This window comes from Gopherus evgoodei, chromosome 24 (genome assembly GCF_007399415.2).
Source record: "Gopherus evgoodei ecotype Sinaloan lineage chromosome 24, rGopEvg1_v1.p, whole genome shotgun sequence".
Classification (NCBI taxonomy): Eukaryota; Metazoa; Chordata; order Testudines; family Testudinidae; genus Gopherus; species Gopherus evgoodei.
Genome location: NC_044345.1, coordinates 7,102,690 through 7,125,758, shown reverse-complemented (window position 1 = coordinate 7,125,758; position 23,069 = coordinate 7,102,690). Strand labels below are relative to the sequence as shown.

General features: G+C 51.3%; 1 protein-coding gene across 2 annotated transcripts; it reads left to right on the top strand.

Moving 5' to 3' along the window:
* The first annotated feature begins 671 nt into the window (after nt 1–671).
* GOLPH3L (golgi phosphoprotein 3 like) lies at nt 672–22,484 on the top strand. Of its 2 annotated transcripts, none has more exons than XM_030541898.1 (5): nt 672–830; nt 1,815–2,016; nt 15,513–15,644; nt 17,964–18,078; nt 20,135–22,484. In XM_030541898.1, exons 2-5 carry the CDS (start codon nt 1,834–1,836, stop codon nt 20,560–20,562), a joined length of 858 nt encoding a protein of 285 aa, XP_030397758.1. In that variant the 5' UTR covers nt 672–830; nt 1,815–1,833; the 3' UTR covers nt 20,563–22,484. The 2 variants fall into 2 exon arrangements, with proteins under 2 accessions (XP_030397758.1, XP_030397760.1); XM_030541900.1 differs by having other exon boundaries at nt 1,749–2,016.
* Nucleotides 22,485–23,069: the final 585 nt, after the last annotated feature.

Below are 23,069 nucleotides of genomic sequence, written 5' to 3'. Positions count from 1 at the left end.
TTTTGGGGGGCTTTTTCTTATATAGGTGCCTATTGCCGCCCACCCCGTCCTGATTTTTTCACTTGGTGTCTGGTCACCCTACATGGCTGTGACATATGATGCAATACCATAGCACAAAACAATGTTACAAAGTAATGCATGACTGCCTCGCTGGTATCTGTATTGTCCAGCACAATGCTACACTGCATGGCTGGGTAAACTATGTGATAACAATTCGGTGCTGCATAACTTGCACCCTGTAACGTTGCATGGCTGAACAACAGGCAAAGCTGCTGCACGGCAGACACCATGCAAAATTCTTCTGTTGCACAGTACAGAATACGAGGCAATACTGCACCATTTCACCACACACAATGCCAGGTAACATAGCACAGGTGCCGTACACACAATACAACACAATCCTACCAAGCTTCACAACAATACACCTTTATGACTCCAGTCTTCAAGGTGATGATTTCTGCATCTACCATTGGTCGGTGGCGTTGGGGGGCTGAACAACCCACCACTATCCCCCCATCTTCTTATTGGTTTCTTCAGCTGTCGACAAAGAAAAAGAAACAAAACAGTGCCACCCTCCAAGCTTGTCTGTACCAGCAGGGACCCACCCATTTGCAATCCTTATTGGAGGGACAGCCTCTGAGTTGGGTATTAACAAACACCAGGATAGGTTACCCAGGGATACGGAAGCTGATGTGTTTCCTCCCCCTTGCTCCAGCTCAACCAGGAAGTAAAGTTTCTATTTTCTCTGGGCTCAGAAGTTTAATACCAGGCAAAGCAGAGGGGAAGGGAGGGTGGACGAGGCCTCGCAGAAGAGGAGATCAGAGTCACAGGTAAGGCTGGAGAAAATCTCCAACGAGGGTTAAATTCTTAGGCACTAACTAAATAAATGGGAATCCACTTGTAAATTTCACAGTTGTCTCGTTTAATTTGTAAATTTCAGCGGGGAGGATTTTCCCCCTCTTAAATTATTTTTTATTCCTGCTGGAATTTAAGTTTTCCTGGCAGAGGTAGTGGGAAGTATGGGTGAGTGTGTGTGTGTACCTGTGTCTCTTCCCTAGACCCTCCCAAGCATGGACAGGGTCTGCTGGGAACATCTCCTCCTTTGCCTCTTAGAAACCCAGTTCGTTTTCTATAGCTCCTTCCTACCCTAACTTGCCTAAGAAACTAGGCCATACAATCCCATCAGCCACGGGAAGCAAAACCCCTTTTATGTGAAATGGAGGTGGGCGGGGGAGGGAGTGAGCATTTTCCCTCCTGGCCCTAGAACCTGTAGAGGTGAGAGCTGGAGATTGGGGGTATTTGCAGGATTAGGCCAGGGTGACCAGCCCCTCTAGTGTACCTCCATTTCTCCCTCTCCTGCAGGGATTACTCATTAAATTTATCCCTTCCCTAAAGAAGTGGGGGACTCCAGCGAAAGCCATAAGCAGCGAAGCCACAACAGCATGGCTCCATGAGGCTAGGAAGGATGAAAACCTATGTCTCCAGATGGGTCCAAGTTCTGTGCAGATACCAGGCCATCAGTGGATGTAGAAGGGCGAGCTCCCAACCTGTTCCCATTCTAGGTGGGACAGACCTTGTCTGCTTGCCAAATGTCCTGTTCCCTGCCCGGAGACTTTGTTCCTGCATAATCTGGAATGATCTGGCCTTTGCAACATACAGCACCGGTGCAGTGTAGCCACACCTGTGTTGTAAATGCTGCCCAGCAGTGTTGGACTAAGAATATTTGCCTTCGGTTCCCTGTAATGTAGTGCCTTTAAGACATCCTTTCTGGAACCGGTGCACCCATCAATACTTCCTTTGGTTAACCTGGCTAGCTCCTAGTTGTGGGAGAGGATGACGACGCTCATTCACAGAGGGCGGCGTGCTGACGTGGGCAAGAACGCCGACAAGAGGCTGGAGGGCGAGGACGATGACTCGAAAGACAGAAACCTGGACGAGAAGGAGTCTGGTGACTCCAAAGATATCCGCCTGACCCTCATGGAGGAGGTGCTGCTCCTGGGACTGAAGGATAAGGAGGTAACGGATCTTTGGTTGCCAGCGTTGTTGTTACATGGGCAGTGCCATTGACGGAAGCAACTGCTCCTGGCTTTGCTTGTGGGAAAGTGCTGTAGGGGGCAATACCTGCCCCCTTTGTGGATCCAAAGGCCCCTCCTGCAGCAGAACCAGTGCAGTTCCTCTGTGCATAAGCACCCTCTGAGTGGCATCAAGCCCAGCGCCACAACAAGGCACGGTGCCAGGGGGCATGGTGATGAGGCTGGTGGATACCCAGCTTTTCCCTCCTGCCCCAGAGGTTGGATGGATGATCTTCCACGGGGCAGGTCTGCTGCTGCTGCTGCTGTACTGCCTGGCAGTGGGAGGATTTTGTGGCATTTTGCTTTTGTGATTGGTTCTTTGCCTGCTTCCTGCCTGACTCTGTTGGATCGGTGCTATGTTTAGGAAGTAAATGTGGTGTGGCATAAAGAAGCAAAGTGCCTCTCCGCCTTTTTTGCACACGGCCCTTGGGACAGGGTCCATAGGCAAGAAAGCTGTGAGCCTTTTGGGAGGAGTGGGGCTGGGCCGTGCTCCCAGTACAGGGGCCGGATTCATGCCTGCGCACGGGCAGAGGAGAGGCCATTTACACCTCACCTATTAAGGGGCCCGTGCAGCCTTGGTGAAGGCTAGTGCTGCCCTAAATGGCACATGGATTTGCCAACCTACCAGTCCACCCTAGCCAGGCCCCCTCTGTCTCTGGTCCGCCCACACCCTACAGCAGAGCAACCCGCCTTGTCCTCTGGACTGCTTCAGAGGCACATCTAGCTCCATGCCAGGTGCAGCGGCTACCAGCACCATGGTTGTTTGTTAATACTGGCTTTGCGGACCCTCTGTTCCAGTCTCGTTTGTACAAAGGGACCCGTGGGCAATAGGAAATTGGACCCAGAATTCTTGGCTTCCCCTAATGGTCTCTGAAAAGTGAATTCATTGCCCCAGTGCACGGGAGTTCTTCTTTCCACCTGCATTATAACGCCTTGTATCTATGCCAAGCAGGATCCCAGCAGCTGTTGAACACTCCATAGTACTTATAAAGAACAGACACACGCGTCAGTTGTGACAGAAGCAAAATCGAATCTATGTCACAGGTGAAAATGTGCAAATCTGCACAGTATAGGATTTTCTTGGGCTGGGGGGCTATTTTCATGTAACAGGAAAGACCCCTTTAAATATAGGACACTAACAAGGCCTGACCCTGACGGGAGAAAAGGTTGCAAGTTCTGGCCCTACAGCAGGATTAAAATGTCCATATAACTGCAGGAAATAAATATTTCCATTATCTGATCGAAAAGTCCCTTTAGCAGCGCACAGCAACCGTGGTCAGAGGTTGTTGGTGGTGTATTTTTAGCGCATAAGTGAAGAAAAAACCCAACACCTTTGAAACTGTGGGGGGCGGGGAGGGGTGCTGTTTGTTTGTGTGGAATTGGGTAGCTCTATCTTCCTGAAAGTTTCCTTCCATCATTTTGTCTGTAATCTTTGCAATACCAGACCAAAGTCAGAAAGGAAATTTGGTCTTGGGGTTAAGCCACTGGGCTGGGACTCGGGAGCTCTGGCTCTGCCACAGATTCCCTGTGTGACCTTGGGTAAATCACTTAATCTCTCTGTGCCGCAATTTCCCCTCTGTAAAATAGAGGTAACAGCATTTTCTCCCACCCTTTGCCTGTCTTGTACACCGGGCTCTGGCCTCTAAGTGCTATCATATATAAATGATTAAATATTGTTAGATTATAAGCTTTTCTGGGGCAGGGAGTGTCTCTCACTGTGTGACTGTACAGAGCCCGTGCAATGGGATGGTCTAGACAGTATTTGATCTTGCCATGAGGCAGGGAACCGGACTCAATGACCTCTCGAGGTCCCTTCCAGTCCTAGAATCTATGAATGAGGCCTCTAGCTGCTACTGTAATATAACCAAGGTCCTACTTAATTTGCAGTATTGCAGATCCTGCAGTATTAGACTTGCAGAGCAGTTTTGATTTTAATTAGCTTACTTTGCAAAGTCCCATGATTTTGCACACATTTTGAGGTTTGCAACATACTTTTTTCCTCCATTAGTACAGTAGAACGCCATGTATAGTGGCTGGGGCTCAGGCTGTCAGCCCCGCGCATTAATTACTGTAATATAGCTGCAGCAAAATGTCTGGTTAGCAGGCATAACATAATACGTGAGAGTTTATATTGTCCCAGCAAATTTTTCTCAAATACATAGGGCTTCTCTGGCTTATCCAAATTTCCTCAGTTAATAAAGGTCCATTATTACTTTTCCCTGATTTTTTTTTCCATGTCTCGTCCACAACTCAGCCACAATTATTTGACAATCATCCCGCGATTTAAGTAGGGCCTTAAATATAACGAAATCATGACAATGAAAGCCGGCTGCAAGACAGCTTCCTCTTTGCTGTGAGATCTACTGGTCAGGGTGACCCTTGTGCACTCCTTAACCTGGATCCGTAGCGATTATAGCACGAGGCATTCAGTACTTTAGTAGTTGCTATTAGTTCATCTCACTGAAGCAACAGATCTCTTCTGTCTGCCTGCAGTCAGGTGCCATTTAAAATAATTAGACTGTACTCTTTTTGTTCAGCACAGCCGGGAGCGGCTTCTTGCTATGGAATGGGGCGGTGCAGTGTCTTTGAAAGGAACGCCTTGGCACCTCTGGCTGCAATGCTCCTGAGAAGGGCTGTCTGTGTTTGCGGCTGCTAACATGGTAACTAGATGTCTGAGATTGTTCAAACCAGCGACGGTGGTTGACTCTCGGTTTGCACAGGGGGTAGGGCAAGAGACTGGGGGTCAGGACTCCTGGGTTCCGTATCCAGCTCTGCCAATCAAAATCAGGTCCCCGTTGTGCTTCATGCTGTACAGAATTCTAGTTAGATCAATCCCCGCCCCGGGGGGCTTAGACTCCAAGGCCAAGATCCTGTACTTGTGCCTAAATTTGCATTTGAAATCAGTGGGATTGCTCGTGCGGGCAAGGTTGAGTATGTGCAATGTTGCCGGCCCTAAGTGTGCAAAAATCATGAGTCAGGCCCACCCAAAATCAAGATCGTCTTAAAAATCTTCCTGTGTAGCCTTTAGCAGGCATGTTTTCAGGCATCTCTGTGCAGCCCCAAGGGCTGGAAAATATTTTTTTACCTATTACTTGAAAGGAAGCTGAAAAAAAGCACCAGCTACGTGAGACTCATTATAAAATCATTGCTGAGGGAGATGCACGCATCTTTGCTCAATTTGAGATACAGGGCTGGAAGGGACTTCCTGGTCATTGTCATCCCTTCTGTCACAGGCAGCCACATCCTGTGTTCCCACTCGTAAACCTATCAAGCTCCGTGAGGGTGACCAGATGAGAGCAGGGGGGGTGCCGGTGGAGAGGGGTGCCAGTGGAGAAAAAAAAAAACCCAAGAGCTGGCAGCAGAGGAAAAAACAAAAACAAAAGCAGAGCCGCCGGAGCATAGGAAAAATCGATGGGGGCTGAGCACCCACCGGCAGCTCCACACCCCCACAACAGCTTGCATCTGTTGCGCCTCCACCTCCCCTGAGCTGGCTGCCGCGTCCTGCTTCTCCCCCCTCCCTCCAGTGCTTGCGCTGCCATACAGCTGGTTAGCGCAAGCCTGGGAGGGAGGGATGAGGAGGAGGAATGCAGCGTGCTTGGAGAAGAGGTGGGGCCAGGGCGGGGATTTGGGGTGGGATCCAATGGGGCAGTGAGGGGCAGGGCCAGGGCGGGAATTTGGAGGGATCCAGCTGGGGAGGGAGAGGGCGGGGTTGGGGCAGTGGGGGGCATGAGCCCCCTCTGCCTGTGCGCTGGAGTGCAAAATATCAGGACAATTCACGTCCCGACCAACATCGGTCAGGAGGTGAGATAAACAAGTAAATATCGGGACAGTCCCGATAAAATCGGGCCATCTGCTCACCCTAAGCTCTGCCTTCGAACGAGCTAGGTTGTTGGTGTTTTCCCCCGCTCCCCTCCGCTCCTTCTGGGAGGCTGTTCCAGAACCACCTCCTCCTAATGGTTACAAACCTTCTACATTTACTCTCCAGATGGGTCCAAGTTCTGTGCAGATACCAGGCCGTCAGTGCGTGTAGAAGGGCAAGCCCCGAGCCTCTTCCCATTCTAGGTGGGACAGACCTTGTTTGCTTGCCAACTGTCCTGTTCCCTGCTCGGAGATTTCGTTCTTGCATAATCTGGAATGATCTGGCCTTTTCAACACACAGAACCGTTGCATTGCAGCCACTCCTTCATTCCCATTTGTCCTTGTGCCTGCATTGTCCTTCCATAGTTTTCTCATTCCCTAAGTAAAACAGCCATGGATTCCTCTGCTGGACACGTGTCTCTCTGCTCTCACGTGGCTAGTTGTGGCTGCATTTCAGGCGGGTTGTTCTGCTGGACTGGTGCGTCTGTCTTCAGCCTGCCGTCGCTTAGGCCTTTCGGCTCCTGTATTATTGGTTCCCCCAAGAGGTGAAAAGTGCTGATTTCACAGTCCTTCTCTTAGAAGGGTAAGTGCAATGTGGACAACCAGCTTCCCTGCCCGTGTGTCTTGAGCCTGATCTGTTGGGGAGTCGGTTCTTGGCCCCTCTGCGGAGATGGCCAGTTGTGAGATGGCTTTATGTGACATGGACAACTGGGCAACCGGGGACTGGACTGAGACACAGCCAGCTCGGTTCCTGCTTAGCAGCTGGTAAAAGTTTTGCCATTTGATGCTCCCCAGAGTAAGCTGCTGACCTAGAAGTGAATGGTTGCAAACTCTGTTACTCTGAGTTGTCTGCTCCCTTGGATCGATTCTACTTGATGTCTCAGGTACTCATCTGGCCCCACCGCCGTACTATCTGAGCACCTCATGGTTTTTAATGTATTTATCATCACGCACCCCCTGCAAGGCAGGGCAGGGCTGTTATCCTCATTGTACAGCGGGGGAAACTGAGGTACAGAGTGGCTAAGGGACTTGACCAGAGTCACACAGGGAGTGTGTGGCAGAGCAGGAAATTGAAACCAGGTCTCCTGAATTCCAGGCTAGCATCCTCACCTCTCCTAGCCTGAAGAGAGTATATTTTCAGAGTTTGTTGGGTGTAATGCATTACCTTCAGCACTGAAATAATAATAACCCCTAGCTCTTCCATAGTGCTTCTCATCCCCAGGTCAGGCTCATTCTCCCCATTTTATGGATGGGGAAACTGGGGCACAGAGAGGGGAGGTGATGTGGCAGAGCTAGGAACAAAATCCAGGTCTCCTGAGTCCTACTCCAGTCCTCTGTCCACGAGGTCATACTGCCTCCTGGGTCCTCCAAACTGAGCCCCTGTAAAACAAGGGAGATGATCTTCAGAGGTGCTGAGCACCCGCAGTTCCCAGTAACTTCAGCAGCAGCCAGTGCCTCTGCAGGGCTTGGTTTGGCAATATCCCGGTTACACGTGGCTCGCTGACATGGGCCTCCTGCCTGTGCTGTGTACGTGACCGGCCGTGCTGGTATAAGGCCCTGCTCGATCAAACGGTGGCAGTGCCTCTGGTTCAAAAGCACCAGTAAAATCTCGGGGTTGCTAATTTAAGTAGGACGTCCTAGGCAAGCAGGGGAATAAGCCGGATGCTGGGGATAACCTCGGAGAGCAAATATTTGAGAGCCGCTCTAGTGCAAATGTAATTGGAGCAGTGCAGTGACCTTTCATTCCCTTTAACTCTTTTGGTGCCAAACCTTTTAGCTTCAGCCCGATGTAGGTTGCTTTAAACCAAGGTTCTGAACCGTTTTTCAATCATGAACTCGCAACCCCTCCTCCTTTTTTTTTTTAACTTGGGTCGCTCTTTCTCCCCCCCCCCCTTACAAAATGGGATTGTCCAGTGGAATCTAGCTGGACCTGGGGATTCTACGTTAAATAAATCAGTCTTTGGACCTTGCTGTCTAACTGTGCCTAGGCTGGGAAATGTTGTCAAAGCACATACCTTAACACCCCCAACGCTTGCCGGGCAGAATCTCTTTCAGCACTGATGACTGTTCCTGGGCGTTGTGATCCTGGGCATCAGGTCGCAATGCCGCTTGTTCAAATTCAGCCCAGCCGCCCCTCCATCTGGCATGCTGGAGGGGCAGGCAGGCCAAACCTGAATGGCATTGTATTCCTGAACCCAGGCGCCAGGTCACGACGTCCTCCTAGAAAGTTTGATTTCTCCCTCCCCCCAGGGTTGAGAACTTCTGCTTTCAACCATGTGTCCTTTGAACTATTGTAGGACCCAGGCACATAGAGAAAGCAGACAGAGGTCTCTGCCATGGCAGTGGGTAGAGACAGAAGGTCAGAAGCTAATGTGATGGAGGTGTAGAGGGCCCACAGATTTGTTGCAATACTTTTTTGCATGAGCTGCAGCAGTAGGCCACTTTGGAACTGTGTGGTGACCGCGAAGATAGAATTGGGCGCCTGCTGATATCAAAGCGCAGGTCCCTGATGCTTGGGGAGAATCTGTGTTCGCAGTGGAGGGGTTATGACTCACGCTGTGCTCTGGAAGTGGCAAGTTCCAGGCTTGGATGAGCCAACAGTAGAAGCGAACTTCAGAGCTGAGCATACCTTGATGAAAGTGCTCTGTGCCACCCTCTTCTAGAGACTGATAGGAGAAGCAACCCCTAACATTGTCTCTTGTCTTAGACTTAAATTCCAAACTCTTTGGGGCAAGGATTGACTTTTTGTTCAGCGCTTAGCACCAGGGGTTCTTGGGCCTTGACTGGGGCTCCTAAAATGCTATGATAATGCAAATAAATAATAATAATAATAATAATACCCTCCAGCAGCTGCAATTTGTTATCTGGGGGTGGGTCTCTTAGAGAATCAGCTTCTAGACTAGTTAGAGCTCTATAGAGATCAACCAACATCTTGATTTGCAACTGGAAGCAAAATATCAACCAGTGCAGAGAATTCCTGTCGTATTTCTCTCCCTTATGCTTTAGCTGAAGCGTCCCATGGGCCCTCTAGTGCAGCCATGTAATTAAGCCTCACAGCTGCCCCTGCGAGAGAGAGATTGAGAGGGGGGTTAATAGATGGGGAAACTGAGGCACAGAGGTTACGCAACTTACCCACGGTCGCAGAGCTTGCAAATAGAGTCCTGACTGTCTATTCCTTGCTCTTACCACGTGACCCCACTTCTCAGAGCTGGGACTAAAATTCGTGAGTCCTGAGACTCCCAGTACTTCTGCTCTAACCCCTCGATGCTCACTGCCTGTGTCCCTTGGCTCGTTAGCCCATGTAGGCAATGATTTGGCATTGGCCACGGAGGGGCAACTGTGGAGGACTTTCCCTAGGCAGTCGGTGTGCGAAATGATGATTTCTCTCTGAAGAGAGGGTTGGCCTTTTATCTCTGAGGCTGCTCAGGGTGGCCTCGAGGGAGGGATACGGTGATTACTGCCCAGGAAGGGATGTGCTGTTCTGATTGCAGAGATTACAGCCGCACGTTCCTGCTGTGAGTTTGTCCACGCTATGGAGACTGTTGTACCGGCATAGCTTCATTGCCGTGGCTATGCTGGCATCAACCCTGTGGGGTAGATACACCCTGCACCAGCGGAAGGAGTTTTCTGTCCATTTAGGATCGTGCACACACGGAAGACAGTAGTTACATTCACAGAGGCAGTCTCCTGTCAGCCTAGCTACGTCTACACTCGGGGTTAGGTTGGCATGGCTACGGAGCACAGGATTTTTCACATCCCCAACTGACAGAGCAGGCCTGAACCTTTGTCTGCACTTGGTGCTACAGCAGCAGCGCTTCAGTGTAGACGCTCCAGCGACAGGATGGTTTTTCCCACAGCTGTTGTTAATCCATCTCCCCAAGAGGCGTAGCTTGGTGAACAGAATTGTTCTTCCATGGGGGCCTAAGCTGTCTTCGCTGCATCGCTCAAGGGTGTGGGTTTTTCTCAGCCCCAAGCCCGTTGCTGGGTTGAACTCATTTTATAATGTAGATCAGCCCTAAGAAACTCTGTTACCCTCTCCTCTGATGTCAGGGCTGAAAAATGTAGCTGTTCTTTCCTAATTAATGGCTGGTTCAAACTGGTTCTTGCAACACTACTGTTCTGTAGGGATGTGGCATTGTCTCTTGAGTTAATGTTTTATCAAATGGCTGGAAGATGAATCGGAAAGATGCCAAGTCTAGGTAGCTAACAATGCCTGGTGTGTGTGTGGCGGGGGGGTTGGATATGGCCCCATCTTGCTTTGACATTCTTCCTCCATCTTGTTTTTAAATTGGCTGGTACCGGTGGTTCTCAAACTTTTTTCTCACACTCACCCCACCCTACAAATATTCCTGGAAACCAGTTGCCAGTGGGATGGGGTGTATTGTAGCTCCGATGCTGATAAGCTCGTGCTACTAGTTTTCTGTAATGTGATGAAAAGGGGACCCACAGAGCAGAAACCTGATGTTCTGTGTTTTGTATGTTGCTCCTCGATATTCTTTTCCTCATTCTCAAAGAAAAGGCAGAAATCCAGTGCTCCAGCGGCCGTGGCACCCAACTAAGAGTCACAAGTTTAGGTTGGACATAAGGAAAAACTTCCTAACTGTCAGGGTGGTTAAGCACTGGAATAAATTGCCTAGGGAGGTGGTGGAATCTCCATCATGGGGAATTTTTAAGAGCAGGTTGGACAAACACCTGTCAGGGATGGTGATTCTAGATAATACTTATCCCTGCCTTGAGTGCAGGGGACTAGATGACCTTCTGAGTCCTCTTCCAGTTCTGTGGTTCTATGACACCAGTTTTCTATATCATGCTCTGCCACTAACTTATTGTGTGGCATTGGACAAGTCACTTCCCCGTTGTGTGCCTCAGTTTCCCTATTCGTACAACGTAGAGAATAAAAATTTCCCGCTTTTGGTTAAAATGCTCCTAGATGAGCCCATCGGGAACTTTTCAGCAAAATGGTTTTCATCACAAAATGCCCATTTGTGAAAACCGAAACTAGAATGGCCAGTAGTCTGGAGGTTGGGGGACACACTGGGGATGTGGAAGACGCAGGTTTAAATTCCTGCTCTGCTTGATTTGGACTAGGGACTTGAAGCTGGGTGTCTCATATCCTAAGTGAGTGCTATAATCACTAGGCAGTTGGCTATTCTGTTGTCATTTCTCTCTGTTCTTTCTTCTCCCCCCTCCCCCCTCCAAAAAAACACAAAAAGCCAAATTTGCAAGATCTTGGTTTTATTCCTCATCAGAATGGAAACGAATGTCAAAACCACAAAATATTTCCTGAAATGGAATTCTTGTTTTCTAGACAGCCCTTGTTTTGAGGTGTATTCAGCACACAGGATACTTCTGAACCATATCTTGTGTGTGTCTCATGCTAGGCTAGAGTATAGAGGGTCCACTTTGGCCGGAGTGAAAGAACCCAGCTTGACTCTCAGATCCCAGTTGAATCTGATGTGCCAGCAGGAAGAACAACCTTCTCTCTGCCTGTAAACTGCTCCGGCTTCATATGGAGTCACTGATGGACGAGAAAGATGCAGCCTAAAGTTTAGGGGAAAGTTTTGATCAAAAAGAGGTGGAGGGGTGGTAGGAGAAACAAAATGTTGTCTGTTTTCTGTCTGGAAGCCCAATGATGCCATTTCATTTTCTTCCAGCTTCACTATATCTCTTTGTTGTAGATCAATCCAGCTGAGGGTAGGCAATCAGTCTGGCATTTATAATCTGAAGCCAAGTCTGGACAGAATTCCAAAGGTTGCGCATATCCTGCTTTAAAAAGAAAGGGTGAACTTAAAACTCTTTTCTGGAGAGCAAAAAAAAATGATTGAAAGGAGAGTTTCTTTTGTAGAAAGCACCCAGCAGATCCTCTGAACTCTTGATTCCTGCATTGCTTGATCACTTGCCACAAGGAAATGAATAAAGGTTAGCTTTTTATTGTATTGTGTTATTGTTCTGCCCTGCTAAACACCCTGTGCGTGCGTCAAAGCTTGCTATATAAATAGATGTTTGGAGTTATGGATTAACCCTTTATAGGCTGCCGAATATTGCATTTTTAAAAAAATCTGTAGACTTGTAAGAATTATTATTCCATTTCTAATCCTCAAAACTGGGCATCTGCAGAGCTTATTCATCTTTCCCTAATGATCCTTTTTGGATCTCAGAGGCCTGAAAGCTGGTTAGATGCTGTTGCAGGCCTTGCCCCCGATTCTGCAAATACTTTTATGTGCTTGTTCAGCTTTATGGACTGGTGCAATCTCTGTTGAAGTCTATAGCAAAGCTCCTGTTGACATCCGTGGTTAGGATCAGGCTCATTGACGCAAGTGAAGTGCGCACGCAAATATCTGCCAATTTTTAAATTGAGGTTGGATGTTTTTTCCAAAAGCTCTGCTCTGGGGATTATTTTGGGGCAGTTCTCTGGCCTGTGCTGTGCAGGAGCTCAGACTAGAGATCACAGCGGTGTCTTCTGGCCTTTGAACCTATGAATCCATCTGCAGGATCAGGGTCTTTGTGGGGACTGCAACTGACACACTTTGTGGGCTTTGAATGGGTCTCCCAGCAAACAGTGATTTGGCTGGTTTTAAAATATTTGATTTCCCCTCATTGTGCTCAGCTAGATACTGAAAGAAAATGCTTCTCCCTTGGTGACCTCTGCGAGCAGCGTCCAAATCCTTAGTCGCTTGCCTTCCAAAAGATAAGCGTTCAGGATGTCTTGTTCATGGGCCTTTTCCCGGTGCCTGTGTTATAGTGTCAATATGGTGTATTGCATTCCCCATACTCCTCTGCTCAGCTGACACTGAACTCTTCAGTCTGGATCTGATCCGGAGTGATTTGGTGTAATGGTGTCGTCTAGTGGGTAGAACACTGGACTGGGAGCAGGGAGGCAAGGTCCCTCTGTGCCTCTTCCTGCCCCCTTTTGAGCTGTTCCAGGCAAGGACTCTTCCGCAATAGGGCCATGATCTGGGTGGCGACTCTAGGTCCTACTCTAATTATGATGCTGAAGATAGGATGAGTGGCAGATGTTTGACGCTTCTCAGGATCAGGCCGTTTGCTATTAAATGGGGGGGACGGGGCATTATTCAACACCCCTTGAGCTAGGCTTAATGGTTGAAATGTGCCCTGGTGTGGAGGCCTTTGCTTCACTTACAGGCCCTGTGTAGGGCTCTGGCGGGTGTATGGAACCTGGTGCTAAGAAGGGTGAATTTCCCGTGATCTGAGTGACTGTCTCTCACAGCTATAATGTATGAAGGGTTAGTAATGGAGTGCATTAGAAAACTGAGTGTGAGACTACAGAACCAGATCCTCAGCTGGTGCAAATCAGTGTGGCTCTGCTGACTTCAACAGAGCTGCGTCAATTTACTTGAGCGGAGGATCTGGCCGTTGAGCGCTTCTCCTCCCGTGATTTGAAATGCAGCCAATTCTAGGGTGGAAGGCGGCAGCTGTTTAACAGCACGCAGCCACGCTACCCAACAATTTCAGAGGTTCCCATCCCAAGCGAGCAAGTAATACCATCGCTAGCTGGAAATTGACTTGGTGGATTTAAGCAGGCAGAATGTAATTAGCCAGAGTGCACTCTGGACAGGACACTGGGGAGAGTGCTGTTATCTAGACCTTAATAGAAGTCTAGTCAAAGATGTACACCTTGGGCTTAAAGATAAAGCTGCGGACAGCCAGGAGCGCTCTTACGACAGGGCTTACAAGCAATTTCTGATTACAGCTAATTGTTCAGTTGCATGTCTGAAGCTGTCAGGGCTTTAATGTTTAACTGAGCGGCCTCATTATTCAGAAATCTCGTAAGCTCTGAGAAAGCTGGTTTGATGGTAAACGGTTATTGCCCTTTGGTTAGTTCTCGTGCCAGCCGCTGACCCAGTTCTGGTTCATTGTAAAAAGGGTGCATGGTGTGTTTCTGGCTTGCTTCGCCGTAGGTTTAATGCTGATGGGGAAGAATTGGCAGCGGGCAGGCAAACGGGACCAAGCAATGATACCATTACAGTCAGATACTCAGTCTCTCTCTTGTCTTCTCCCCCCTTCCCCTGCCATGCTGAAAGCAATGTCCCTTATGGGAAAAGGTCCTGTAGAATTTCCCATGGGTGTGAACTCTTTCAAACCTATAGAACTGCATTGAGACTTGTGCTCTGTAGTGGGGAAAAAAATCAAATAAACCCCTATTATGAAGAATAAAATTCTCTATAGGGTCACATCCAGAGCCTATGCAGACCTTAACATCTGTCTCTCAAATATTTTCCATGGTGGGGTGTTTGCTCACCAACCCCTCTCTCAAATGTTGACTAGTCCCAGAATTGCAGAAGTGTGAAACTTCTTATTTATGTTACAGTAGCTCCCCTGAGATCAAGGACCTGTATGCATAGTATGAAACCATCCTTGATATGTATAGACTAGGTGGGAACGGGAACAGAGGCAAAGTGACTTGCCCAAGGTCATCTAATAGCTCAGTGGCGGAGTGGGAATAGAACCCGGCAGTCCTGAGTCCTAGTCCAGCACTGCTGCAGGGCTCTGCTCTCAGCTGGTTTGGCAGGCCAGCGTGGGCTGCAGTCAGATTAGTTTTCAAAACTCTTACTCAACTCCTAGGCTAAGTTTCAGGGGCCGGAGCTGGCACAAACTTCCTGTCCGCTCTGCGAACACCAAACACCTGGACATGCTTGAAGAAACCTGCATTGCAGTGGGCACGTTCTCTGCTAAGCAGGAAGTAGGTTCTCCTGTAACCCGAGCCAGCTGGCGAAGGGCATGTGATATGCTGCTCAGTGTTGATATTGGAAGGATCGGCTCCGTGAGGCTAACTACAGGTGCTGGCCCAACCCTTTAACGCTGTACTGGTCAAGTCTCACTGAGCAGATCTGCCCTTTGCTAGGCTATGTACACACTACAGCTTACGGCAGTGTAAGTGACGTTGCTCAGGGGTGTGAATACGCTTGGGTTTGCGGGTGCTCGGCATCTCTGAAAATCAGGCCCCGTTGTCCATTTTGGGGGGGTGCCTAGTGTTGCTCTGGAGCCATCATACGAAAAAAGCCACTTTCAGGCAATTGCCCGTGTGGGGCCAATGGGCTTTTTCTGGGAGAGGGGCCCTGGTGTTTCAGAACCGCTGATTCTTCTATGGCTCTTCTGTCTTTTTCCTCTCGACTCCGCGCACTCCTGAGGGCTCTCGAAGCTGCACAACCTGGGGAACGTTGCAGTGGGTCTGATGCTGTAGGGGAAGCGGGGTTAGAACGTGGCCCCTACTGCTCCAAAGGGCAGGCCTTTGCCACTGGAGACTCCGTAGCTGGACTGGCTCTGCCTCTGGCCTGCTGGGTGACCTGTGGGCAGGTCGTTTCCCAGCTTTGTGCCTTGGTTTCCCCATCTGTAAAATGGGGGGGTGATCCTGACCCCTGTGTTAAAGGGCTCTGAGGTCTACTGATGGAAAGTGCTAGAGAGGGGCTGGATGGTCCCTAGCTGTTAGAAGTGAAGGGCCTTGAGCTGCCTTCAGTCCTCGGAGGGGTGGTGGGCTACCAAGGAGCTGTAGTGACCTTTTGACGACTCAGTCCTGCGAGGGTTCCTCTGTCTCTAATGCTGGTGGCGTTCCTCCCCCCCCAGGGCTATACGTCCTTCTGGAACGACTGCATCTCCTCGGGCCTGCGCGGCGGTATTCTCATTGAGCTGGCACTGCGCGGACGCATCCAGCTGGAGCCGCTCACCATGAGGAAGAAGAGGCTTCTGGACAGAAAGGTAACCTGCCCTAGGGGTCGGTCTCTGGGCCTGTTGGGCCAACAAGGAGGACAAGGCCCTTAGGGGGAAGGGATCTCCCCCGAGGCTACCTTTTCAGACCCATGGGGCCTGATTCCCTGCTGCCCTGCAGTCAGGTAGCCCAGTGTGACCTGGTTACAGAACGACTCCATCCCGACCTGTGAGCGTTCTACACAATGGAGAATCAGGCCCGTTTACACTGGTTCTGGTCAGCGCCGCAGGGGTAAATCCAAAGTCGCTCAACGGAAAGCGATGGAGTGACTCTAGATTTACAATGGGGGGGGGGGCGCTGCAGGGATCGGGCCCCACATCCGGTCTGCGGGCTTGGAGGAAGAAAGCGACAGAGAGGCCAGGACGAGGAGACCACAAGGTAGGCGGTCAGGGTCAGTTGTGGGGAGTGAGCCAGGTCTGTGGTTGTCTGGAGTGGGTGGGGAGGCATCTCTCTCCTTCTCATGCCTCTGGGATAATGATGGTTTGCATGGACAATGGCAGCTTACATCCAGATGAATGTCTCAGGCACTTCTGTGGCCTCTGGTGCTGTAACACCTGAGCACTCGGTTATTAATGCATTTAATCCTCAGGCGCCTCTGGGAGGTGGAGCAGGGCTGTCATCCCTAGTACAGAGATGGGGAAACTGAGGCACAGAGAGGCTAGGTGACTGGACCAAGGAGTCTGTGGTAAAGCAGTTGTGATGAGATCCCCGAGGTGCAGCCTGGGACTATGGGACCATTGTGCCCCCTTAACTTTCCAGCCTGGGCTGTCTCTCACAATGCCTTGCTAGTGACAAGCAGCAAACCCCTCCAGGCGCTGTGATCACTCAGCACAACAGCATGTGGAGCCCCCCACCCAGCTAGATTGCATGAATGCTCCCAGAACCGTGCATGAATCACACAGAAAAAGGCACCAGCCAAACCTCCTAGGCTTTGTACCTGAGGAATATGCCGTAATTTATTAAGTGGTTCAACACTTCATCACTGGAGAGTGAATATACCCCAGCCTTTGTAAACCAGAGCAAACACCCTTATCAAACACTTCAGGCAAACAGCCTGGCAAAGATAACAGTTAAACAAATTTATTGACTACAAAGGATAGATTTTTAAGTGATAGACAGAAAGTCCGCACGCACACGCACGCACACACACCTCTCTCTGTCTCTCTGCGCAGTCCTTAATATACAGGTTTGTCCCTTAAATCTGGGCCAGTCTCCTCCTTTGGAGTCTTCTGAGTGTCCTTGTTGCTTGCAGCTTAGGTGGGGGATGAGAGAGGCCCAGCATGGGGCCCCTGTGTTCTGTTTTATACCCTCAGTCCCACATGATTGGACAATACAAGTCGAGGCATATCCGGGGGGCCATTGCTGAGTCCCCAGGCAAGGTTGAGCAATTCCCCTGGCGTGGTCGCATGCAGGGGAGTCATTGCGTTGTAGCTCCCTTGCTGGACAATGGTTGTTGATGGTTGTTTGACACTCACCCGGGTGTTGGTTACTTTCCTTGCTGTTGTCTCTGGGGAGCTAATATCTGGCCGATTCCCCAACTTACAGCCCGTCTTACTGACAACCATACAACACAATCTCGTAACTTCATATGCACTAATGACATACATATTTAGATAGAACAGTGACTTTCACCAGATCATAACCTTTCCCCTGATACCTTACATGGCCTGCTTTATATGCACGATCAATTATATACACCTGAGGGATATGGGGGTTACAGAGCGCTCCCCCCAAGGTATAGAATGTCACAGCAGGGAACTGTACTAGCTTTGCAGAGACAGGTTCTCTAACCATTGGGCCAGCCTTCCTTTCGGCGTATAGGCCTGATGTTCTTTTCACTCTCACGGCTGTAACTCCATTATTCTGGCGTCACTCTGACGTCTGCTTTTTGAGCCTATGCCTGTGTTCAGAGTTGCACGTGATTTAACTGAATCCGTACAAGGACATTACAGAGCCGAGAATAGAACCCAGGTGTCCTGATGCCCCGTCCTGTGCGTTATGCACTGGACAATGCCTCGTTGTTCAGTGGGCTTTGAGAATCCCTTGTAGCGTCACATGGGCTGTAGCAGTGCCATATCCTCTGTGGATTGGGCCCAGCATGGGGCATGTACCCCGTGCAGCACAGTGGGTCACACGTGCCGTAGCATCTTACTGATCTTGGGCAAAGATGCGTCCTGGGCTTCTCCTGTTGGAACCAGTTTCAAAGCTCCCAGCCAAAACAGGATTAAGCCACGTCGTCTCTGGGATAGAGGGACGGCAGCCAGTCCGGGATCCAGCCTCGAGCTCTGTGTCTGTCTTTGTCCTCCTAGGTGCTCTTAAAGTCAGACGCCCCAACCGGTGACGTCCTGCTAGACGAGACCCTCAAGCACATCAAAGCCACAGAGCCTGCAGAGACGGTCCAGTCGTGGATAGAGCTGCTCACAGGTACGACGGCCTGGCCTTGAACAGAGCCTCCTCTGCTTCCTGGTGGCCTGCTCTTCCATGAGCCACTTGATGCTTGTTCTTGTTTGATCACCTAAGGCAGGGGCGGGCAAACTATGGGCCAAATCTGGCCCACCAGCCATTTTAATCTGGCCCTCGAGCTCCTGCTGTAAAGTGGGGTCTGGGGCTTGCCCTGCTCCGGCACGCCAGCCGGGGAGCAGGGTCGGGGGCTGCTCCATGCAGCTCCCAGAAGCAGTGGTATGTCCCCCCCCACTCCAGCTCCTACGCATAGGGGCAGCCAAGGGGCTCTACTCTGCACACTGTCCTCACCCCAAGTGCCGCCCCCGCTGCTCTCATTGGCCAGGAACTGCAGCCAATAGGAGTTGAAGGGGCGGTGCCTGTGGACAGGGCAGCGCACATGGCCACCTGGCCACGCTTCCGCTTAGGAGCCCGAGAAGGGACATGCTGCTGCTTCTGGGAGCTGCTTGAGGTAGCTTCTGCCTGGAGCCTGCACCCCTGAGCCTTTCTCCATGCCCCAACCCCCTGCCCTAGCCCTGATTCCCCCCCCCCCGCCCTCCCAACCCCTCAATCCCAGCCCGGAGCACCCTCCTGCACCCCAAACCCTTCATCCGCCCACCCCACAGCCCGAGCTGGAGCCTGCACCTCTTTCCATGCCCCAACCCCCTGCCCCAGCCCTGATTCCCCTCCCACCCTCTGAACCCTTTGGTCCCAGCCCAGAGCACGCTCCTACACCCCAAACTCCTCATCCCCATCCCAGAGCCTGCACCCCCAACCGGAGCCCTCACCACACCCCAACCCCAATTTTGTGAGCATTCATGGCCCGCCATACAATTTCTGTTCCCTGATGTGGCCCTCAGGCCAAAAAGTTTTCCCACTCCAGCCTAAGGACTAAACTGGTCAGGGCGGTGCAGCGTGCTGGAGAGGCCCAGTGCTCCACCTCGCATGGGGCAGTGCCTCGCGGCACATTCAGACTTATCTTGCTCGGGGCTGATCTCATCCCTGTTTGGGCTGGAATCCAGGCTGGCAGGTTGCATGGGTGGGTTTGTGCTCATCTCTGGCCTGGACGGAGCAACGTTTGTGATTTATTTTTTTTTTTCCGGGCGGATCCGCTTCCGAAATACTCCACCTCACCTAGGCCTGGGCCACACGTAAAAATTAGCTGGATCGAGCTCCGTGGCTCCGAGCTGCAGGAACCGTTGTGCCCCAAGCACTGTAGTTAAGTCACCCTGGTTGATGGAAGGATCCCAGCCCCTCGGGGAGACAGATTAACGACATGGACAGAAGTTAGGTAGCGTCTACGCTGTGGCTGTAGTGTACACGTGCTCTTAAGTCTTTAAGGGTTAGTCTACAGACACTGCATCTGGGCTGAGCCTCCCAGCCCGGGCAGACAGATTTGCCCTCGCAGGACTCCAGCTAGTGCATTAGTCAGTGGGTTATGGGTCGGTCTGAGGAGCATCAACTCAACTGTGTGGAGCCTGGTCCTGGAATAGCAAAGGGGCTTAGGTGGAGGCGACGTGTGTGCGCGTGGGGGTGCAGGGTCACGTGGCCCCCCCAGATTGCTCGGTCACCTGGTGGAGCCAGGCCCTTCCCTCCCTGTGGGGCAGCTGAGCCAGCGAGCTGCGCCAGGCAGAGAGAGAGGGAGAGGCAGGAGGAGCAGCTTAGAGCTGCAAGGTGGGGCTTCTGCTTTCCGGGATGGGGGAGGTTGCCTGGGGGTGGGCATGACTGGTGCTGTTCAAGGGTGCTCTCCCCTCCCACCCAATCCCCCCACTGTCAGCAGGCACATGTTGTGTCTGGGCTTATGGGTCAGATTGAAGGTGTCCTGGGGGAACTGGGCAGGGGTGCAAGACGGGAAGAGGATTGAGGTACATAGGCAGAGCGGTGTGGAGGGTCCCAGGACTGGAATAGCATTGCAGGGGTGGCTGAGGTGCAGTATCAGAGCTCTCCCTGGGATGTCGTGGCACAGGGCAGGGTAGGGGGATGCCCACTATTGCCTTGATTTTTGCCGCTAAAAAGCAAACCTCGGCTCTCCGTCCCGCAGGCGAGACCTGGAACCCCTTCAAGCTGCAGTACCAGCTGCGCAACGTGCGGGAGCGCATCGCCAAGAACCTGGTGGAGAAGGGCATCCTGACCACGGAGAAGCAGAACTTCCTGCTCTTCGACATGACTACCCATCCAGTCACCAACACCACCGAGAAGCAGCGCCTGCTCAAGAAGCTGCAGGAGAGTGTCCTGGACCGGTGGGTGAATGACCCGCACCGCATGGACAGGAGGACCTTGGCCTTGCTGGTGTTGGCCCACTCCTCGGACGTTCTGGAGAACGTCTTCACCCCGCTGGCGGACGACAAGTATGACACGGCCATGAACAGGTCAAAGGACCTCTTGGACTTGGATCCCGACGTGGAGGCCACCAAAGCCAGTGCCACGGAGATGATCTGGGCTGTCCTGGCGGTCTTTAACAAAGCCTAAATCCAGACTGCCTTGCTTGTTGGATATAGCACGGGACCTTTGCTTGGGGAGCTGCCCTGGGCCAGGCCAGCGCAAACTCTGTTCTACGTGGCACCTGGGTTTGACTGATGTCCACCCTTGCCCCAACCTATCTCTCTTGGCTGGAGATTGTTGCACTGGTAGAGCGAGCGACTGGATGTTGTGTGTCCTCTTCTTGTAAACACTCGGCTAAATGAAGGTCTTTGTCTCCGGTGGGGGGGGTTGGCTCGCGGCTCAGTTGGCTCTCTCGTTTCACATCACCTTTTGGAGAACGGAGACGTGAAATTGCCTTCGGGATGTATTCTGCTCTTCTTTACTCTCCATTGATTTTTATGGGGTGGCGGGGTTAGCTTGAGTTGACGGGGTCTGCTCCATTCCTGCACCTGGGGGACTGACGAACTGGGTGGCTTGAAGCCATCTTTGTGCTCCCTGTGTTCTGAGGCTTCCCTGGCCCCCCCTACAGTGTAAGGTAGAGCAGCCTCCAGACTGCTCTAAATTATACTCTGCTCCCCATGGTGACCAGTGGGCAGGGTACTCTGGACATGCTCCTTGTCTGCAGCGTAGGGGGCAAGAACATTGCAGAGCCCTGATGCCAACTCCACTGTAGCCAGGTGAGGGAGTGTTCCCCATTGTTGGGGTGCCTGTCAGAGCACTGCGAAAGGGCCTGGGTGTCACCGAGAATCAGGCTGGTCTGGCACTCGCGCTGGTGTAATTCTGCTGACTGCAGGGGTGCAGCTCCTGGCACGTGCCGGAGTCCGAGAGATCGGTATCACAGCCTCTGGAATCACGGGTATGTAGCTGCCCCTTTAGCAGCCTGGACAACGTCTTCAGAACCTTTCCCATTCAATTCTGCTGGGACAGGGAGGGCCCGATCCACGGCTGCGTAACTCCTGGCAGAACACCTCTGAGATTGGTACAGTCACCCTGCAGCAAAGCTTGTGGTGAATGGGGCAACTGGCTACCATCCTGCTGTGACCTTTCAGTGCAGTGCGGGAGGGAGAGTGCTTGACTGGCTGAGCCGTGTTGGAAAAGACCCAGAAATGATCTGTGCATAGAGCCCAGTTCTCACTGCCCTGCGTCATGCATGGTCTTTCTGCACCAATGTTGCACTGGTGCACGTGGCAGGGCAGCGGAGAAGTGGGCCAATAGGGTGCGTGAGCCGTTTAAAGGTAAACACGACTAGCCACTCCTGCAGCCCTCACTCGTGTGAATAGCGCCCGTTGGGGGTCTGCACTTCTGAGTGAAAACGACCAGGCCTGAGCTCTCAGGTCAGGCTTTCAGAGACCGCCCTGTGGAAGGGAGCCTGTACTGCTGGTAAACTGCTTCGGGAAAATCAAAACAAACCTCATTTTCCATGGATTTTTTTTTTTAACTTGCCAGCAAAACAATCAAAAATTAAACTGTCTGGTGCCTCATGGGAGTTGTAGTTCAGTCACCTCATGTGCCCTTCTACAGGCTCCCTAGTTGGACTACATCTCCCATGATGCACCGCGGTCTCGTCCCTTGGTGAGGGGAAGTTGTGCGTGATCAGAAGTGCTTTGGCCAATTGGCCATGGTGCATGGTTGGAAAGTTTTCAGCCAGCCTTAACAGTGAGCGGAATTGACTCAGTCTTTGCAGTGGATCTGGAAAAGGCACAAAATGCAGCTAGTCTAAAAGCGGGAGATGACTTTTTTTTTTTAAGAACATAAGTAGCTTTTAATGGCCTTGCGTGAATTCTAGGTGGCCGTGAGAAGCCGCTGTGCCCAAGAGAAGGATCTACATTTTCCCTGTAGAGAGGTAGATTTTAGAAATCTAGACTGGAGCTTTCAAAGTCATCCAAGGCACTGGGAATTTCAATGGGAATTGGGTGCCGGACTCCTTCGAACATCCCCAGAGCTAATAAATAATTGCAGTAGGATTTCTAGGCACCGGTGTTCTGCTTAGCCTGTATCTTACTTCCCCATCATCCTATGCTGCCATCCCCTGCTGTTGCATCTGTGTTTACTCTTGTAGCTGAGTTTCCAGTGACGTCTGAGTTTTCAGAGTGGGATGCCACTGGCGTGTCGAAAGGACACTCGTGCAGGAATCAGCCTCTTACACGGAGGGGTTCTCTGCTAATGGAGTGGACAGTATCCTACTAGCCCATTGCATGCTGCGCCAAGCCAGAATGTCCCCAGCTAAGCCAGGCTTTTGAGGTGAACAGCACGGGGGGCTAGGGGAGGAGAACTGCACCTGACCTACATGCATGACATAACACTAATTGGAACTTGTGGTCCCTTGCGGGGATACGTGGCAGGGTGCACAGTGTGAAGCTGACTTGTATGAGACTCCAGGACTTGGTTTGCTCTGTTACGTGTGGAGTGTCTCCATTGGTGTCAATGGGTCAGATTCTCAGCTGGGGCAACTCAGCATAGCGTAACTCCACTGACATCAGCAGTGGTTGACGCCAGCTAAGAATCTGGCCCCTTGGATTTACACGGGCATAACAGAAAGCAGAGCCTGTGCCCCT